Source organism: Podarcis gaigeae (genome assembly GCF_964106915.1).
Source record: "Podarcis gaigeae genome assembly, chromosome: 3".
Classification (NCBI taxonomy): domain Eukaryota; kingdom Metazoa; phylum Chordata; class Lepidosauria; order Squamata; family Lacertidae; genus Podarcis; species Podarcis gaigeae.
This window is the reverse complement of record NC_139680.1, coordinates 118,169,313-118,187,931: the sequence shown is the minus strand read 5'-3', so window position 1 is coordinate 118,187,931 and position 18,619 is coordinate 118,169,313. Positions and strand designations below refer to the sequence as shown.

The 18,619-nt window shown below is 46.1% G+C and overlaps 1 protein-coding gene and 1 long non-coding RNA gene across 9 annotated transcripts in view; both read left to right on the top strand.

The window, feature by feature from the left end:
* The window catches only part of LOC310842216, a 554,664-nt gene that overhangs the window by 220,097 nt on the left and 315,948 nt on the right, over positions 1–18,619 (top strand). The window lies entirely within an intron of this gene.
* Positions 1–18,619, top strand: part of HMBOX1 (homeobox containing 1) — a 132,908-nt gene that overhangs the window by 50,360 nt on the left and 63,929 nt on the right. For all 8 annotated transcript variants that reach the window (XM_083733612.1, XM_083733607.1, XM_083733609.1 and 5 more), the window contains exon 2: positions 11,903–11,986. In XM_083733612.1, coding sequence (XP_083589738.1) covers positions 11,964–11,986 — 23 coding nt within the window. In that variant the 5' untranslated portion in view covers positions 11,903–11,963. The remainder of the gene's footprint in view (positions 1–11,902; positions 11,987–18,619) is intronic.

The window sequence follows — 18,619 nt, the reverse complement described above, 5'->3', positions numbered from 1 at the left end:
AGTGAGATGGGCGCACAACCCCAGAGTCTGTCAAGACTGGCCCGTATGGGCAGGGGTACCTTTACCTTTACCTTAACCTGCCAGACAGGAGATAAACAACGACAGGAGGACAACGAACATTCAAATTTCTGTTTTAGACCGCCTTTTCTGTGATGTAGGTGTGTTGTATCTGAGGGGTGGTCTTAGGTTACACCCCTTCTGTGATATACGTATGATGTTTCTGGGGGTGGTCTTGATCTACAGGGTGGCAATTTCAAAAGTCTTTATAAGGTCTTGCGTGCCATTTTTCTGGGTTCCTCCTCCTTTCCTGCGTGTGAGGGGAGCACCCTCTTGCAACAGATCAATCAAGATCAGGCTTACTAGCTGCTTTGCTTCTCAATATTCTCTGGTTGGCCTCTGTTATCTTCTCCTACCAATAGGGAACCTATGGAAGGACTCTATATGGGCTCTTGGATACCCCATAAGGGAAAAGGGCAATTTTTGTTTACAACAGCTACATGCACCGATCTCTGACGGTATAGGGCATCTCCGTGTGTGTGTGTGTGTGTGTGTGTGTTTGGCTAAATATATATTGTATATTTGTATTTACGTATATGTTTTGTCGGGAGCATCATTAAAAAAAAGCCCTTCACACAGTGCATAGTTAAACTGTGGAACTCGCTGCCACATGAGGCAGCGAGGGTCACCAACCTAGGTGGCTTTAGAAGAGGATTAGACAAATTCATGGGTGGAGGAAAGAGCTATCGATGGCCGCTAGCCAAGATAGCTATTCTCTGCTTTGACCTTTGGAGGCTTCGATGCTTCTGAATGCCAGGGTTGCGAACGTGATCCGTGCGGGATGCATGTTCGCAACCCGCGTCTGCATGTCTGCGCACGTGCGGGTTGCTATTCGGCACTTATGTGCAAAGCGCAATTTAGCACTCCTGCGCATGCGCGACCGCCAAAACCCGGAAGTATCCCGTTCCGGTACTTCCAGGTTTCGGCGGTCCGTATCCCAAAAAAACGCAACCTGAAGCGGATGTAACCCGAGGTTAAGAACTTAATTCATTCCGGAGGTCTGTTCTTAACCTGGAACTGTTCTTAACCTGAAGCACCACTTTAGCTAATGGGGCATCCTGCCGCGCCACCGGAGCACATGGAGCACAATTTCTGCTCTTATCCTGAAGCAAAGTTCTTAACCCGAGGTACTATTTCTGGGTTAGCGGAGTCTCTAACCTGAAGTGTATGTAACCCGAGGTACCACTGTAGTAATAATAATTTTTTATTTATACCCCGCCCTCCCCGGCCAGAACCGGGCTCAGGGCAGCTAACGCCAATAAAATTACAATAAAACATCATAGGGGGAACAAACAAATAAAAAACAAACCAAAAACAGTTTATTAAAATACAGGTTAAAATGCAACCTCATTTTAATAGTAGCCCATAAATCAAAACCATAAGGGGAGGGAAACGTAAGGGTCAGGCTGAGTCCAAACCAAAGGCCAGGCAGAACAGCTCTGTCTTGCAGGCCCTGCGGAAAGATGTCAAGTCCTGCAGGGCTCTAGTCTCTTGTGATAGAGCGTTCCACCAAGTCGGGGCCACTACTGCAAAGGCCCTGGCCATGGTTGAGACCAATCTAACCACCTTGCAACTTGGGACCTCCAAAATGTTGTCATTTGTGGACCTTAAGGTCCTCCGCGGGGCATACCAGGAGAGGCGGTCCCGTAGGTACGGGGGTCCTAGGCCATGGGCCTTAAGATAGACAGATATAAGGTCTAGACAGATATATATGCAAAGAAGCCTTCCATCAGGCATCCTGGACCCAAATTATTTAGTGCTTTTAAAGGGTAATTCCAGCCTCCTTTCATGTATACTTGTCCACAACTTAATATCTTAATTGGAGGCCTATCTCCAGTGTAATGGTTCTAGGGGTTGCTCGTGCGTAAGTTGCCGCCACACCTGGCTGGGTTACCTGGGTGAACCCTTTCTGTCTGGACAGCCCTTCACTTTGTGGCTGTCTCAGTCGCTGGCAGAATCCGTCAGTGGGCGTTTCTTGAACTTCTTCCAGCAAAGAAGTTCTTTGACGCCAAGTCTCCTCCTACTCTCCCTGCGCGGAAGTCTTCTGCGCAGGGAGGGTGTGGGCAGCGGAGGACCCGTGCTCTCCCCGCTGGTCTCCGGTGAAGAGTCCTGGAGCCTCCTCTCCCATTCCCCCATCTGCCCCCCTTCTCCACTGGTGTTACGCTGATTTCCTTCCCCAGCAGATGGGCTGCCTCTCTCCCTACTGGGACCCTCTCCGGCATCCCTCTGGAGCCTTCCCTCCGCCTCTGGCTCCGATGGCAGTTTCCTGACATCCAGGTTGTGGTTGGCAGGTGGCTTAGTGGGAGAAAGGCTTTTTTGGAAATGGTGGTGCTCAACTCTGGGAATGGTCTCTCCGGAGGTATTTGCCCTTTCATTCCCTGTAGAGTTCCTTTGTTTAGAACATGGTGTTGGTAACGCCAAGGTTGCAGGTTCGATCCCCTAGTGGGACAGCTGCATTTTCTTGCATTGCAAGGAGTTGGGACGCTTTCAACGCTACAGTTCTATGATTCTATGCTCTCCCACACCTTTTAAATTTAAATTTTAAATTAAATTAAAATTAAATTTTAAATTAGTTCTTCAAACTATAGTTTCCCCTTGCCACCACATGCTGGGTTTTAGAGCTATTTTTATTGATCTTGTGCTGGTTTTATACTGATTTGGCGCTGGTGTGGCATTTGGTGGTGGTGGTTGTTATTATGGGCTGCCAAGAGGGCATGATCCACTGGTTCATATATGAATGCCAACAGGGTAAAAATGGACGAAATAAATAAATTCTGTTCTGTTTATACATTGATGCAAAACCATTGCAATTTGCTTATTTTGTTTCAATTTGTAAAGCTGTACAAGATGTATTTATTTAATTGATTTCATAGGCATGTTGGCGTGTATATACAGGCCGGTTAAACATGCCGTTTGTGTTGTTTCCAAACAACAATGACAACTGATTCTAATAGTGAGAAATTTGCAATATTTTTGTGAAATTCTGTTTTGCCTTCTCCCAAGGGTGGGCCAATTCAGAAATTCAGCTTAGCATGTTTTCTAGCTTCTCAGCTGCCAACATCCACCAGTTTTTATGTAGCATTGAGATACAAACTTCCTTCCTTCCTTCTTTCCTTCCTTCCTTCCTTCCTTCCTTCCTTCCTTCCTTCCTTTAAAAAATGAAAATGGCATATACCGTAGCAGGTCGTTGAACTGGGTGTTCATAATGCCGGATAGCTCATTCGGAAGAGCTTGAGACTTTAAATCATGGGTTCAACCCCTTGTTGGGCGGAAGATTCCTGCGTTGCGAGGGGTTGGACTAGATGACCCTCGTGGTCCCTTCTAACTCTGCAGCACTGTGATCCTGTTAACTTGTGTGATCCCTTCATTGGATCAGCGCTGCCCTGGATCCGATTGCCACAGCTCGCCAAAAGGTGGCAAGAAAAAGAATGGAAAGTTTGAGAATGTTTGGACCAGAAGCATTCCTCCTAGGAATTTTAGACCGATATAAAAAAAAGAAAATTGGAAATTATTTATGTATGCAAAAACAGCGGCAAGAATTAAACTAGCACAAACTTGGAAGAGAGAAGAAATACCAACGAAAAAACAATGGCAAGGGAAACTTATGAAGAGCCAGTGTGGTGTAGTGGATAAGAGCGGTAGTCTCTTAATCTGGGGAACCGGGTTCGATTCCCTGCTCCTCCACATGCAGCTGCTGGGTGACCTTGGGCTAGTCCCACTTCTCTGAAGTCTCTCAGCCTCACTCACCTCACAGAGTGTTTGTTGTGGGGCAGGAAGAGAAAGGAGAATGTTAGCCGCTTTGAGACTCCTTCAGGTAGTGATAAAATGGGATATCAAATCCAAACTCTTCTTCTTCAAACTCTTATGGAATACGGTATGCAGAACTGGCAAAACTAACAGAAAAACCACATGTAAAGGACAAGAAAGACTTTAAAAGAGAATGGGAACCATTTACTGTACGACATATATGAAGAGGCAACGTAAAGCAATGGACTCATTGGCAGAGTTTGACGAAACAATCGCAACTGTGTTGTTGTTTAGTCGTTTAGTCGTGTCCGACTCTTTGTGACCCCCTGGACCAGAGCACGCCAGGCACTTCTGTCCTCCACTGCCTCCCGCAGTTTGGTCAAACTCATGCTGGTAGCTTCGAGAATACTGTCCCACCATCTCGTCCTCTGTCGTCCCCTTCTCCTTGTGCCCTCCATCTTTCCCAACATCAGGGTCTTTTCCAGGGAGTCTTTTCTTCTCATGAGGTGGCCAAAGTATTGGAGTCTCAGCTTCAGGATCTGTCCTTCCAGTGAGCACTCAGGGCTGATTTCCTTCAGAATGGACAGGTTTGATCTTCTTGCAGTCCATGGGACTCTCAAGAGTCTCCTCCAGCACCAGAATTCAAAAGCATCCATTCTTCGGCGATCAGCCTTCTTGATGGTCCAGCTCTCACTTCCACACACCACTGCAGGGAAAACCATGGCTTTAACTATACGGACCTTTGTTGGCAAGGTGATGTCTCTGCTTTTTAAGATGCTGTCTAGGTTTTCCATCGCCTTTCTCCCAAGGAGCAGGCATCTTTTAATTTCATAACTGCTGTCACCATCTGCAGTGATCATGGAGCCCAAGAAAGTAAAATCTCTCACTGCCTCCATTTCTTCCCCTTCTATTTGCCAGGAGGTGATGGGCCCAGTGGCCATGATCTTCGTTTTTTTGATGTTGAGCTTCAGACCATATTTTGCGCTCTCCTCTTTCACCCTCATTAAAAGGTTCTTTAATTCCTCCTCACTTTCTGCTATCAAGGTTGTGTCATCTGCATATCTGAGGTTGTTGATATTTCTTCCGGCAATCTTAATTCCGACTTGGGATTCATCCAGCCCAGCCTTTCGCATGATGAATTCTGCATATAAGTTAAATAAGCAGGGAGACAATATACAACTGTATACAACAAAAAATAAAGACTATATGTATTGGGAAAATTTGGGGAAAACAATACGCAGGGTGAACAATATGGAAATAAAGCAGAACGGGAGTATGAGGGAAGTCCAGGGGAGGAGGGTGGAAATAGGGCAAAAAAATAAAGATATATTGTTAGAAGAAGTATACATGGAAAAATCAATAAAAAATATTTTTTTTAAAAAAAGTTTGAGAACGTTTGGAAGCATCTTCATAGTGCCGTGTTATAAAAGCTCTTTGCTAGATATATGGGTGGCACTGTGGGTTAAACCACAGAGCCTAGGACTTGCCGATCAGAAGGTCAGTGGTTCGAATCCCTGCAACGGAGTGAGCTCCCGTTGCTTAGTCCCTGCTCCTGCCAACCTAGCAGTTCGAAAGCACTTCAAAGTGCAAGTAGATAAATAGGTACCGCTCCGGCAGGAAGGTAAACGGCGTTTCCGTGCGCTGCTCTGGTTCGCCAGAAGTGGCTTAGTCATGCTGGCCACATGACCCAGAAGCTGTACGACGGCTCCCTCGGCTAATAAAGCGAGATGAGCGCCGCAACCCCAGAGTCGTCCACGACTGGACCTAACAGTCAGGGGTCCCTTTACCTTTACCTTTAGATATACTTAGCGATGCAGTCTTGGGCAGCTGGAAACTGGAAGATGGTGGGGTGGTCACTGAGGGCTGTGACAGAAAGGTCACCATGTCATCTCCCCCATTTTAGTACATTTATTTAAATAGCACCACCAAAGTACAGTGGTACTCCGGTTAAGTACTTAATTCGTTCCGGAGGTCCGTACTTAACCTGAAACTGTTCTTAACCTGAAGCACCACTTTAGCTAATGGGCCTCCTCCTGCTGCTGCACCCCCGGAGCACAATTTCTGTTCTCATCCTGAAGCAAAGTTTTTAACCTGAAGCACTATTTTTGAGTTAGCGGAGTCTGTAACCTGAAGCGTATGTAACCTGAAGCGTATGTAACCTGAGGCCTCAGGTTACATACGCTTCAGGTTACAGACTCTGCTAACCCAGAAATAGTGCTTCAGGTTAAGAACTTTGCTTCAGGATGAGAACAGAAATCGAGCTCCCGCGGTGCGACAGCAGCAGGAGGCCCCATTAGCTTAAGTGGTGCTTCAGGTTAAGAACAGTTTCAGGTTTAGTACGGATCTCGGGAACGAATTATGTAGTTAACCTGAGGTACCATTGTACATCACACTTTCCAGGATACAATAGCACAGGTCTCTTCCTCCAAGAGCGTACAATTCTGGGACCTTGAGCTGAAGAAGACTCACTCCAGGTCTGGATTTAGCTGCAGTACTCGCATCCACAGCCTGGTCCCTTCATGAGAGCCTTGGAGAAAAATAACAATTAGTAAGTGATCCATGCAATTATTATTATTCTTATTTAATTAAATCGCCTTTCTGATTGTAATCAGCCTGAACCTCTTCACCCTTGCTACTTCCAGCTGTTGGGATCAGGGCACATTCGCTTCTGCCCGACAGGCAGAAATCCAACAGATGACGCTAGGCTGCACCTGTTGGTTTTATTGCCTGCCGTGAAGCTTCTTCAAAAGCACGCAGCCCTTCCTTAAAGGGAGCCGGCATTGCTGGCGAAGGAGGGTGGCGATGGTAGTGTAGACTGTACTCAAACATCTTAATTGCAACCAGAGAGAGAGATGAAGAAAACTGAAGTGGCTCCCAAGGAGATATTAGAAAATCCGAGCTGAAAATGAGAATGATTTAATGTCAAATGAGACAAATGCCGAGTTGATACTCCAATGCCTCACGCATCCACTTGTCCTTGGCGCTGAGAAAATGAGATTTTTAATATCGGAAAAACAGATTGCCACGGAGGCTCATCCATTGTAAATTTGAGCTGCCTTTTAGTGCAGCTTTTAAGCTGGGGATTGGATTGTTCGTTCTGTTCCACAGTTGCTGCCACGATTTTCATACTAATATGTAATTTCTCTGCCCACCCCCCTCCCGCCTTTGAGCTGACTGCACCAAAGATGGAGGAACTCCCCTTATTTTTTTATTTTATTTTGTTGGCCTCTGATGCTCCCTTCCCTTGTCCTCCTCCCCCTCCCTCCCTCCATCCCCTTAACAAGTTAATTTCATTAATGAATAATGCAGACAGGACAAAGGTTTGTCAGCTTTAACCTCTGCATTAGTTATAGAGATTAATGACACCGATTGCTCTGGCTGGGTAATGCAAGCCAGGGAGACCTGGGTCCCTGGTAGGAAGCTGGAGGGCGAAGGCCTGGAACTTCGCTATTTCGGGTTTGTTTTTCAAAATCTGGTGGTGTCAATGTTCTTTCAGCGCAAGGGGTGGGGAACTGTTTTGAGCCTGAGGATCACTTCCCCTCTTTGACATATTTTTGGGAGCCAGACATCTTTTTGGGAACCAGTCTAAACCACTGAGCCTAAAGCTTGCTGATCGGAAGGTCGGCGGTTCGAATCCCCACGACGGGGTGAGCTCCCGTTGCTCAGTCCCTGCTCCTGCCAACCTAGCATTTCGAAAGCACACCAGTTCAAGTAGATAAATAGGTACCGCTCCAGCGGGAAGGTAAATGGCGTTTCTGTGTGCCGCTCTGGTTCTCCAGAAGCGGCTTAGTCCTGCTGGCCACATGACCCGGAAAAACTGTCTGCGGACAAACGTCAGCCAGTAAAGCGAGATGAGCACCGCAACCCCAGAGTCGTTTGCGACTGGACTTAACTGTCAGGGGTCCTTTACCTTCTTTTACAGTTGGTAGCCCCTTCATGGATCACTGCCTTGTTATGGAGAAGGGGCTTGAATAACAGAGAAGCTATGAGCTATGCCGTGCAGGGCCACTCAAGATGGACACGTCATAGCCAAGAGTTTTGACTAAATGTCATCCACCTGGAGAAGGAACTGGCAAACCACTCTGGTATATTGCCAAGAAAACTCCATGGGCATAAAAAAGTGAGAAGAAAGTGAGAGTTCATGCATAAGGTCCATACATGTAGTCATACTTCGGGTTAAATGTGCATGGGGTTGAGCATTTCCGGGTTGCGCTCTGCGGCGACCCGGAAGTAATGAAGCACGTTACTTCTGGTTTTGCCGCTCGCGCATGCGCAGATGCTCAAAATGACGTCACGCGCCTGCGCGGAAGTGGCGAATCGCGACCCACGCAGACGCGGGTTGCATTCGCTACAGGATTTGAACGGGGCTCAGGAACGGGTCCCGTTCGCATCCAGAGGTACCACTGTATAAGTATCTATTCCGCCTGTCTGTTCATAGAGTCCAATAATCCACATGAAGGGTTGTTACAGTTCCACAGAATCCGTTCACAGTCTCAGACAAGGATTTCTGGAATATTAGCTTTATTTCGCCATCCTAGGCTTCATCAGTAGAACAGGATGGAAGTAATATTACAGGATAGTGGATCTTATAGCATAGTAGTGGTTGCTAATATTCCGAACTCTTCTGCTTTTTGCGTTGAACTTTATGAGACTTCTGTTGAAATCTACAAATTGATACAATGAATAGTATACCTTATATATTCAAAAGTACAGCCAGTTACGTCTTGTGTGTGTATTGAGTATGTTCCACGTAACCATAGGTTTGTTGTTGTTGTTTTGCAAATGATCTTATTCAAAGGCATCCACGTTGGTGGCCATCATTGCTTCCTACCTGATCTCAGACAACCCCACCACAAGAAAAGATGCATCCTTGTTCCTAGGGGAAAACGACAGAGATCCCAAGGATGGGAAAATAAGCACATATTAGTGGGAATGTACCCAAAGTACATTACACGAAGGGCCGTTACTTGCAAAAAAAGAAGTGTGCATTGGGCAAAATTGCATACAGAATGCCTGTGCCAGGAGAACTGCAACGGTGATGGTTTTCCATAGTGATTTCATTTACCGTATTTTTCGCTCCATAAGACACACTTTTTCTTCCTAAAATGTAAGGGGAAATGTCTGTGCGTCTTATGGAGTGAATGTGCGGTCCCTGGAGCCGAATTGCCCAGGGGCGAAAAGCAGATCATGCTTTTATTATATTTTTTTTGAAAAAGGGAAGTGGGTGTTGAAACAAACCTGCTAATCCGCAAGAGATCGGGGAGGGAGATAAGGTACGGTAGAGATAAAGGAGGCTGCCTGGGAGCGGGGAGGTAAAAGCACATGGATCCTCAGGATTTTTGCTTTGGGTCACCCCAAATTCACCATCAGATCACACAGCATCACTACAGCCTGCACCACAAAAATCACGCACCCACTGCTTTGTTCAGAGTATTTTTTCCCCTTGTTTTCCTCCTCTAAAAACTAGGTGCGTCTTATGGTCAGGTGCGTCTTATGGAGCGAAAATTACGGCGATTGCAAACTAAAATGTGACAAACTGAACTTAACATGGGGGAACTGACAGAACTTGAAATGGATAAGCTGGTCCATTCCTAGCTGAAAGGATAGATAGATAGATAGATAGATAGTCCAGTAGCACCTTAGAGACCAACTAAGTTTGTTCTTGGTATGAACTTTCTTGTGTATGCACACTTGTTCAGATTTCTGAAGAAGTGTCCATGCACACGAAAGCTCATACCAAGAACAAGCTTAGTTGGTCTCTAAGGTGCTATTGGACATTATCTATCTATCTATCTATCTATCTATCATCTATCTATCTATCTATCTATCTATCTATCTATCTATCTATCATCTATCATCTATCTATCTATCTATCTATCTATCTATATCTATCTATATCTATCTATCTATATCTATCTATCTATCTATCTATCTGTCTATCTATATCTATCATCTATCTATCATCTATCTATCTATCATCTATCTATCTATCTATCTATCTATCTATCTATCTATCTATCATCTATCTATCTATCTATCTATCTATCATCTATCTATCATCTGTCTATCTATCTATCTATCTATCTATCTATCTATCTATCTATCATCTATCTATATCTATCTATCATCTATCTATCTATCTATCATCTATCTCTACATCTATATTTCTACTGCGTCAGACCAACACGGCTACCTACATGATTCTATCCTTGAAAGTCATTAGCTGGCTTTTTTTTTTTTGGTACCATTCCAGGAAAGGTGATTCCTGAGTCTGTTTTCTCGTGGTTGAATTCCCCCAAAGGTTAGGAGCCTTTGACAAATATTTAACATGAATCTTAAATACATTCTGTGTTAGCTTTTCATGGGATCAGATCAGCCGCTGTTCCCTGCTGTTCTCTGTGCCATTCTTTAAACCCGAAACGACAACCGAGAGCTGTCAAAATGGTCTTCCATAATCTTCTTTCCTTTAAGCTGGTTGAGTTCAATTCCTCCACCCTTCCCTTCTGATTTTTGCCCCTTGTATTTTATCATTCACGTAGCTTCTCCCCCCTAATCCTTCCTCATCTGCCCATATCTGTAGTGTGCAAAACTGTCAACACGCAACGACGTAGTACCTTGGTTCTCGAATGCCTTGGTACGCGTACATTTTGGCTCCCAAACCCCAAAAACCCAGAAGTAAGTGTTCCGGTTTCCAAATGTTCTTTGGGAGCCGAACGTCCGACACAGCTTCCGTGGCTTTCAATTGAGTTCAGGAAGCTCCTGCAGCCTATTGGAAGTCGTTACCTTGGTTTTCGAACAGTTTCAGGAGTCGAACGGACCCCTGGAACAGATTAAGTTCAACAACCAAGGTACCATTGTATTGGCTTTGATTGCCAAAGCATCACATTGCTGGCTCAAGTTTCCTATATCAATGCATCTTTCTGAGGAAGTGGTATCTTAGTTTTATAGTTCGTTAGTTAATTATGGGTTTTTAGCGGTGTTAGAAACTCAGATGTATAATCTACTCACCAAATGACACCTTAAACCTAGTTTAATGTTGCTACAGTGGAATGTCTAGGTGCTGTTGTGTTTGTTTTTTAAGTAGTGGATGTTGTTTTCATTGTTTTCATTTCTGTACTTCTTTATATTTTAAAGAACAGATCTCATTCATAGAGTTCCAATCCCAGAAATGTAGAGGTGAAAGGGACCCAGTTTACATTCAAACACCAAATAAAACAATCTAGAATAAATTTAATTCAAGCTTCAAGCAGATCCTTTCAGATCCTTCTCTGAGTGACATTTTGCTTTCCCCAGTCGCCATCCTGGCATCCAGAGATCCCTATGTGGCCGCAATTGCACCCGTTCCAGTCGCAAAACGCGCCTGGCTCCTGGCTGATTTCTAACCCTTTCTTCATAGAATCATAGAATCATAGAGTTGGAAGAGACCAGAAGGGCCATCGAGTCCAACCCCCTGCCAAGCAGGAAACACCATCAGAGCACTCCTGACCTATGGTTGTCAAGCCTCTGCTTAAAGACCTCCAAAGAGGGAGACTCCACCACACTCCTTGGCAGCAAATTCCACTGTCGAACAGCTCTTACTGTCAGGAAGTTCTTCCTAATGTTTAGGTGGAATCTTCTTTCTTGTAGTTTGGATCCATTGCTCCGTGTCCGCTTCTCTGGAGCAGCAGAAAACAACCTTTTTCCCTCCTCTATGTGACATCCTTTTATATATTTGAACATGGCTATCATATCACCCCATAACCTCCTCTTCTCCAGGCTAAACATGCCCAGCTCCCTTAGCCGTTCCTCATAAGGCATCGTTTCCAGGCCTTTGAAGGGTCTTGAAGGGTCTGAGTGCAGAATAGAGTAAATGTTACATCCTAAGATATTTACTCGTAGTCAAGAAAGATGTCCCATCTTTTAGGAGAGAAATTCTGGCTGCACCTGATTAGAAGGGAGTTTCGAGGCAGGAAGAGCATAGGATAGACACGTACATCTCAAGGCAGCTCTGCAGTTGTATGAGATAATAATTGTGAATGCACTTTTGTATTAATTAATCTCTCCGCCTGTGTCTTGTCAACCTGTGCTTTCCCTCAATTCTTTTGCTTATCTGTTTCAGAATGGTAACTAATGCCGAAGACCTCCCGGAGGCTCTCTGACTTCCACTCCCCATGTAAAGTATGCTGAGAACCTTTCCAGTCGTGTAAGTACAAGCTCAACCCCCTGTTCAGTTTCAAAAGCATGATGTGTCTAAGAGAGGAGAAAAGGGGGAGAAGCCGTGGCTCAGCCCCCTGGTTTGCTGTTATTAAGGTACAGTCATATCTTGGGTTAAGGTAAAGGTAAAGGTACCCCTGCCTGTACGGGCCAGTCTTGCCAGACTCTGGGGTTGTCCGCCCATCTCACTCAAGAGGCCAGGGGCCAGCGCTGTCCAAAGACACTTCCGGGTCACGTGGCCAGCGCCGCACACGGAAACGCCGTTTACCTTCCCGCCGGTAAGCGGTCCCTATTTATCTACTTGCACCCGGAGGTGCTTTCAAACTGCTAGGTTGGCACGCGCTGGGACCGAGCAACGGGAGCGCACCCCGCCGCGGGGATTCAAACCGCCGACCTTTCGATCGGCAAGCCCTAGGCGCTGAGGCTTTTACCCACAGTATCTTGGGTTACAGACCGCCAAAACCCAGAAGTACCGGAACGGGTTACTTCCAGGTTTCAGCGGTCCCGCATGTGCAGAAGCGCTAAATTGTGCTTTGCGCATGTGCAGACAGGGGTTGCGAACGCTGCGGGCTGCGAATGTGCGTCCCGCACGGATCACGTTCGCAACCCGAGCATCCACTGTATTTGCCAGACAGTTACAGGAAGAGCGCGGGGCCGTCTTTCAGTCTGTAGAAGGTATAGTCGTACCTTGGATATGGAACACCTTGGCTCCCGAACAAATTGGCTCCCGAATGATCAAAACCTGGAAGTGAGTGTTCTGGTTTTCAAATGATTTTTGGAAGCTGGATGTCAGATGGGATTTCCGCAGCTTCCGATTGGCTGTAGGAGCTTCCTGTCCTCTCACCAAAAGGCAAATGCGGAAATTAAGCTGAGGCATGTCTCCTGCTGTCCAGTTAACTCACAGTACAAAGTAACCTCACTGTATAGCTAAGTTATAGTACAAATGTCTACTCAGAAATAGATCTCTTTGTGTTTAATGAGGCTTCCGGGTAAGTTGGTAAAGGATGGCAGCTTAGACTTTGCTTTAGGGTTGACGTAGACTTTTTAAAAAGTTTTTATTTATACTTTTCAAGTTTATACATTTCATTAATTTTACAATAATTTTAACATTTCAAAGTTTGACTTCCTTCCCCCTCTTTCTGTTGTTCTTTAAATTTATTTTTTATTACCTTCTGCATGTCCAACATCATTTAATTTGCTCATTTAATTATCTACTCTAAATATATACTGCAAGTTATTACAATAATCCTGCCCGTGTTTTTATCTGTTTGCAATTGATTTGTAAAAGTTCAATAAACCATTTCCATTCTTTTATAAGAACTTTGTTCTCTTGATTCTTATTCTTCCAGTACGTTTTTCCCATTTCTTCATATTCCATAAGTTTTTGTATCCATTCTTCCTTTGCTGGGACTTCTTTCCATTTTGGGGCAAGTAGCATTCTTAAATTTCCATACAATTTAGGTATAATACCCAAAAGAAAAGCTTCTGGTTTGTTTGTTTTTACAAAGGTTATTTGAGAAATTCAGCAAGTTAAACCTTTTTCCAGAATGGAAATACGATTATGGGGAAAATTATCCATGGCTGTACTCTCTCTTAATTTTCATAGAATCTAGAGTTGGAAGAGACCACAAGGGCCATCGAGTCCAACCCCCTGCCAAGCAGGAAACACCATCAGAGCACTCCTGACATATGGCTGTCAAGCCTCTGCTTAAAGACCTCCAAAGAGGGAGACTCCACCACACTCCTTGGCAGCAAATTCCACTGTCGAACAGCTCTTACTGTCAGGAAGTTCTTCCTAATGTTTAGGTGGAATCTTCTTTCTTGTAGTTTGGATCCATTGCTCCGTGTCCGCTTCTCTGGAGCAGCAGAAAACAACCTTTCTCCCTCCTCTATGTGACATCCTTTTATATATTTGAACATGGCTATCATATCACCCCTTAACCTCCTCTTCTCCAGGCTAAACATGCCCAGCTCCCTTAGCCGTTCCTCATAAGGCATCGTTTCCAGGCCTTTGACCATTTTGGCTGCCCTCTCTGGACACTTTCCAGTTTGTCAGGGTCCTTCTTGAACTGTGGTGCCCAGAATTTTCTGTTATACCGTGCCCTTCAAGGCAGTCGTTTTGTGCTATGCCCTGTGCCGATGGCAGTCGCTTTGCATGTGGTTCCCACAGCACTCACTCAAAATTCAGAATGTGTCCACTGGTTCAGAAAGGTTTGCAAAAGTGTGCCATAGATGTTTGGTACCGACTAGAAGCTTGGTGCCAAAGTTGGACTTGGTATGTCGATTTACTCTTGCCTGTCTTTTACTCTCCCACTCTTTTGGTCAGGGCTGAACCCCATGGAAGTCGATATGATAGGATAATCTTTATTGTCATTGCCCCATACAGAACAACCAAATTGAAAAAATGTACATAAGACATTCAAAAACCCCAACCCTAAAAACTCTGATACCCCATAATTAAATACAATATGCTCCCATAGAAACTACCTTAAAGGTAAAGGTAAAGGGACCCCTGACCATTAGCTCCAGTCGTGGCCGACTCTGGGGTTGCGGTGCTCATCTCGCTTTATTGGCCAAGGGAGCCGGCGTACAGCTTCCGGGTCATGTGGCCAGCATGACTAAGCAGCTTCTGGGGAACCAGAGCAGCACACGGAAATGCCGTTTACCTTCCCACCGGAGCGGTACCTATTTATCTACTTGCACTTTGACGTGCTTTCGAAATGCTAGGTTGGCAGGAGCTGGGACTGAGCAACGGGAGCTCACCCCGTTGCGGGGATTTGAACTGCCGACCTTCTGATCGGCAAGTCCTAGGCTCTGTGGTTTAACCCACAGCCCCACCCGCGTCCCAGAAACTACCTTACACTGCGTTTAAAACCAAAATCACATTTGGATAGAAACTGTTTCTCAGGCGGCCAGTCCTAGTCTTTATAACCCTGCACCTTCTTCCAGAAGGCAGAAGCTGAAAGAGATCATTTCCGGGGTGCGCACTATCCTGCGCCATCTCTGCAGCTTTCTTATGGCACCTGGAAGCGTAGATTTGATCCAAGGTGGGAAGAATGCACCCAATTATTCTCTGTGCAGTCTTTACAACCCTGGACAGCATTGTTTTTCCCCTGACCGTGCAGCTTCCAAACCACATATTTGTGGGGTCCCTCCAAATACCTGGAGTGGGGGGCTCAAGGCTGGAGCAGGATTGAGGGCTGGGGGGTATGAAGGCAAATACTTAACGCGGCCTGCCAATCGCAGGGACCAGTGTTGCGCATTGTTGTCCCTTTTTGTGCCTGAAGGGGGCGCTCTGTGGTCCACACACTTCCAGCAGTTGGGACCACTGGCTTGCCTAGTTGTGTGGACGTTCAGTTGTCCCTTATGCAAGAGTTTGCCTTGATGATCTTTCCTGGTAATAACAAGGGAAAGAGACAAAATGACTGATGGTGCAAAGGAAATCAAAAGGTCCACCTCCTTTATTTTTCTTAGAATCATAGAATCATAGAGTTGGAAGAGACCACAAGGGCCATCGAGTCCAACCCCCTGCCAAGCAGGAAACACCATCAGAGCACTCCTGACATATGGTTGTCAAGCCTCTGCTTAAAGACCTCCAAAGAAGGAGACTCCACCACACTCCTTGGCAGCAAATTCCACTGTCAAACAGCTCTTACTGTCAGGAAGTTCTTCCTAATGTTTAGGTGGAATCTTCTTTCTTGTATTTTGGAACCATTGCTCCGTGTCCGCTTCTCACCCTTCTTTCTCACCCTTAATACGTTGATCGGCATAGCCCAGTCCTTGGCTTGGAAGTGCCTTTTTGGGCCCTGGTCAAATAACAATAAAACTGCTAGCCCGTTTGCAAAGCTAAGCAGGGTCCGGTATGGTTTTCAAATTGGATGGGGGCCCACGTGTTGAGATTCCTGCATTGCGGGGGTTGGACTAGATAATTCTTGGGGTCCCTTACAACTCTTCATTTTTTATTTTTTATTTTACTTTTAAGACTTATTAAAATATTTTATTAACATATAGAACACATACATTTACATCTACACAGTACATGTATACACAACACAATACCTTATTTTCATAACACAAAGGATACCTACATTACTCTATATTATACCTACCTATACTATACATACCAAACCCTTCCAGCTCTTCAAGCCTATGAATCGACAGCTCTCTTTCCTACCATTTGCTCCCCAATCTTTTTAAGTGGGAATGCCAGAAATCGAACCCTCTGTGTGTGTGTGTGCAGAGCTCTCCATTTGGCTGGGAGCAGGGGTGAAAACTTGGTTGCATGGTTTCCGCCTGGGAACGTGCCCTAGACAACATCCCAGAATCCTCTGCAAAAAAGGAGCTTTTGAGCAGATATGTGTGGGGGGTGGGGGCCAATCGGATGATCGAGCAAAGGGAACAGAGTTCCCGGAGGAGAAAGAATTGGCAAACTGCTGATTCATAATCTGTCAGATCTGCACAACCTTCCCTGCTCTGAAATGCATAATGCATGCTGTTTCTGTTGGAGTCTTGATTTATTTAGAATTTTTTTTTGGGGGGGGTAGGACTATCATTATTCCTAGGGTTTCCGCATTTGGGGCGAGGAAAAGGATAAGGAAGCCCAAAAAATATTCTGCATGAAACAGACAAATCCGGGGCTATTGAAGGCTAGTAGCCACAGCTGGAGGCAGCAGCACTTCTGAATATCAGTTGCTTAAAATCAAAGAGTCGTTCTTGTGTTTGGGTCTTGCTTGCGGGTTTCCCATAATGGGCATCTGGTTGGCTACTGTAAGGACAGGACGCTGGACCAAATGGGCTATTGGCCTAATCCAGCAGCCTCTTCTGATGTTCTTACGCCAAGTAGGTAAGATTTTTTTTTACCTAACCCCTGTATTCAAGCTCTCCTTCTCCCCTGCCCTTTGGAAGTGCAGTATGAGTTGCATAAAACGTCTGCCTGGTGGCAGGATCCAGCCTCTTGGCCTCTTGGTCCAGTATATCTGAAGGAGCGTCTCCACCCCCATTGTTCTACCCAGACACTGAGGTCCAGCTCTGAGGGCCTTCCGGCGGTTCCCTCACTGCGAGAAGCCAAGTTACAGGGAACCAGGCAGAGGGCCTTCTCGGTAGTGGCACCCTCCTTGTGGAACGCCCTCCTACCAGATGTCAAAGAGAAGAACAACTACCAGACTTTTAGAAGACATCTGAAGGCAGCCCTGTTTAGGGAAGCTTTTAGTGTTTGATGTATTGCAGTATTTTAATATTTTTTTGGAAGCCGCCCAGAGTGGCTGGGGAAGCCCAGCCAGATGGGGGGGGGGGGTATAAATTATTATTATTATTATTATTATTATTATTATTATTATTATTATTATTGCTTCTGTGTGGACAGCGATGGCACTGGCCAGAGCACTGGGGCCACCGCTGACCAGTCAGTCAGCCTTTCCTGCCGCCGTTTGGCAGTGGCATCTCAGCTCAGCCCCTCTTTGGGAGGAGTTCCCAGGAGGTGGCGGGCTGCAGCCTTGCCCCTTGGCCAACCACCAAGTCGGTAGAGCATGAGAAACCCTGAGGTTGTGGGTTCTAGTCCCACGTTGGGTGTAAGATTCCTGCATTGCAGGGGGTTGGACTAGATGACCGCCATGGTCCCTTCCAATTCGACAATGACAGCGGCTCTCAAGGTGACCTCGCTCCGTGCCCAAAGGTCCCCTTGAAGAACATGCAGGCATCACCTTCAGCGGTGATGGCAATCCTTTTTCTTTTCTCTGTCCAAGCCCATGCAGGAGGAGAGCGGAAAAGCAAAACCCTTTTGTCCAGGGAGCATAAGAAACTGTGTTATACTGAGTCAGAGCGTTGGCCCCTGTGGCTCAGCATTGCCTGCACGGGCTGGCAGCAGCTCTCCTGGGTTTCAGACGGGGCACGTTTAAGCCCTTACTTGGGAATGGAAACCGAGGCCTTCTGCATGCAACACGTTCTCTGCCCCTGAGTGTCGGCCGGCTTTGGGCGGAAAGTCAGTTTTGCCCTGGCCCTGTATCTCTTCCTACCCAGTTCTGTTCCGCCTTGTGCCAACTGCTTTGCCACTTCCTGTCTCTTCCTTCCCGTCTCCCTCCATGCCGCCAGCAGCGTCAGAAGTCTGCAGGGGGCAAGCTCTGAGAAACTGCCTGCTGGAGACCCCCAGATTGGTCCGCACTTTACGGCACAGATTTTCAGACGAAACTGTTGTTGTTTAGTCGTGTCCAACTCTTCGTGGCCCCATGGACCAGAGCACGCCAGGCACTCCTGTCTTCCACTGCCTCCCGCAGTTTGGCCAAACTCATGCTGGTAGCTTCAAGAACACTGTCCCACCATCTCGTCCTCTGTCGTCCCCTTCTCCTGGTGCCCTCCATCTTTCCCAACATCAGGTTCTTTTCCAGTGAGTCTTCTCTTCTCATGAGGTGGCCAAAGTCTTGGAGCCTCAGCTTCAGGATCTGTCCTTCCAGTGAGCACTCAGGGCTGATTTCCTTCAGAATGGAGAGGTTTGATCTTCTTGCAGTCCATGGGACTCTCAAGAGTCTCCTCTAGCACCATAATTCCAGCACTTGACGTTGCCACTGCCTGACATGGGTTTTCAGACGAAACTAGGAAAGGACAAAGACCAACACCCAGCCCTCGAGTA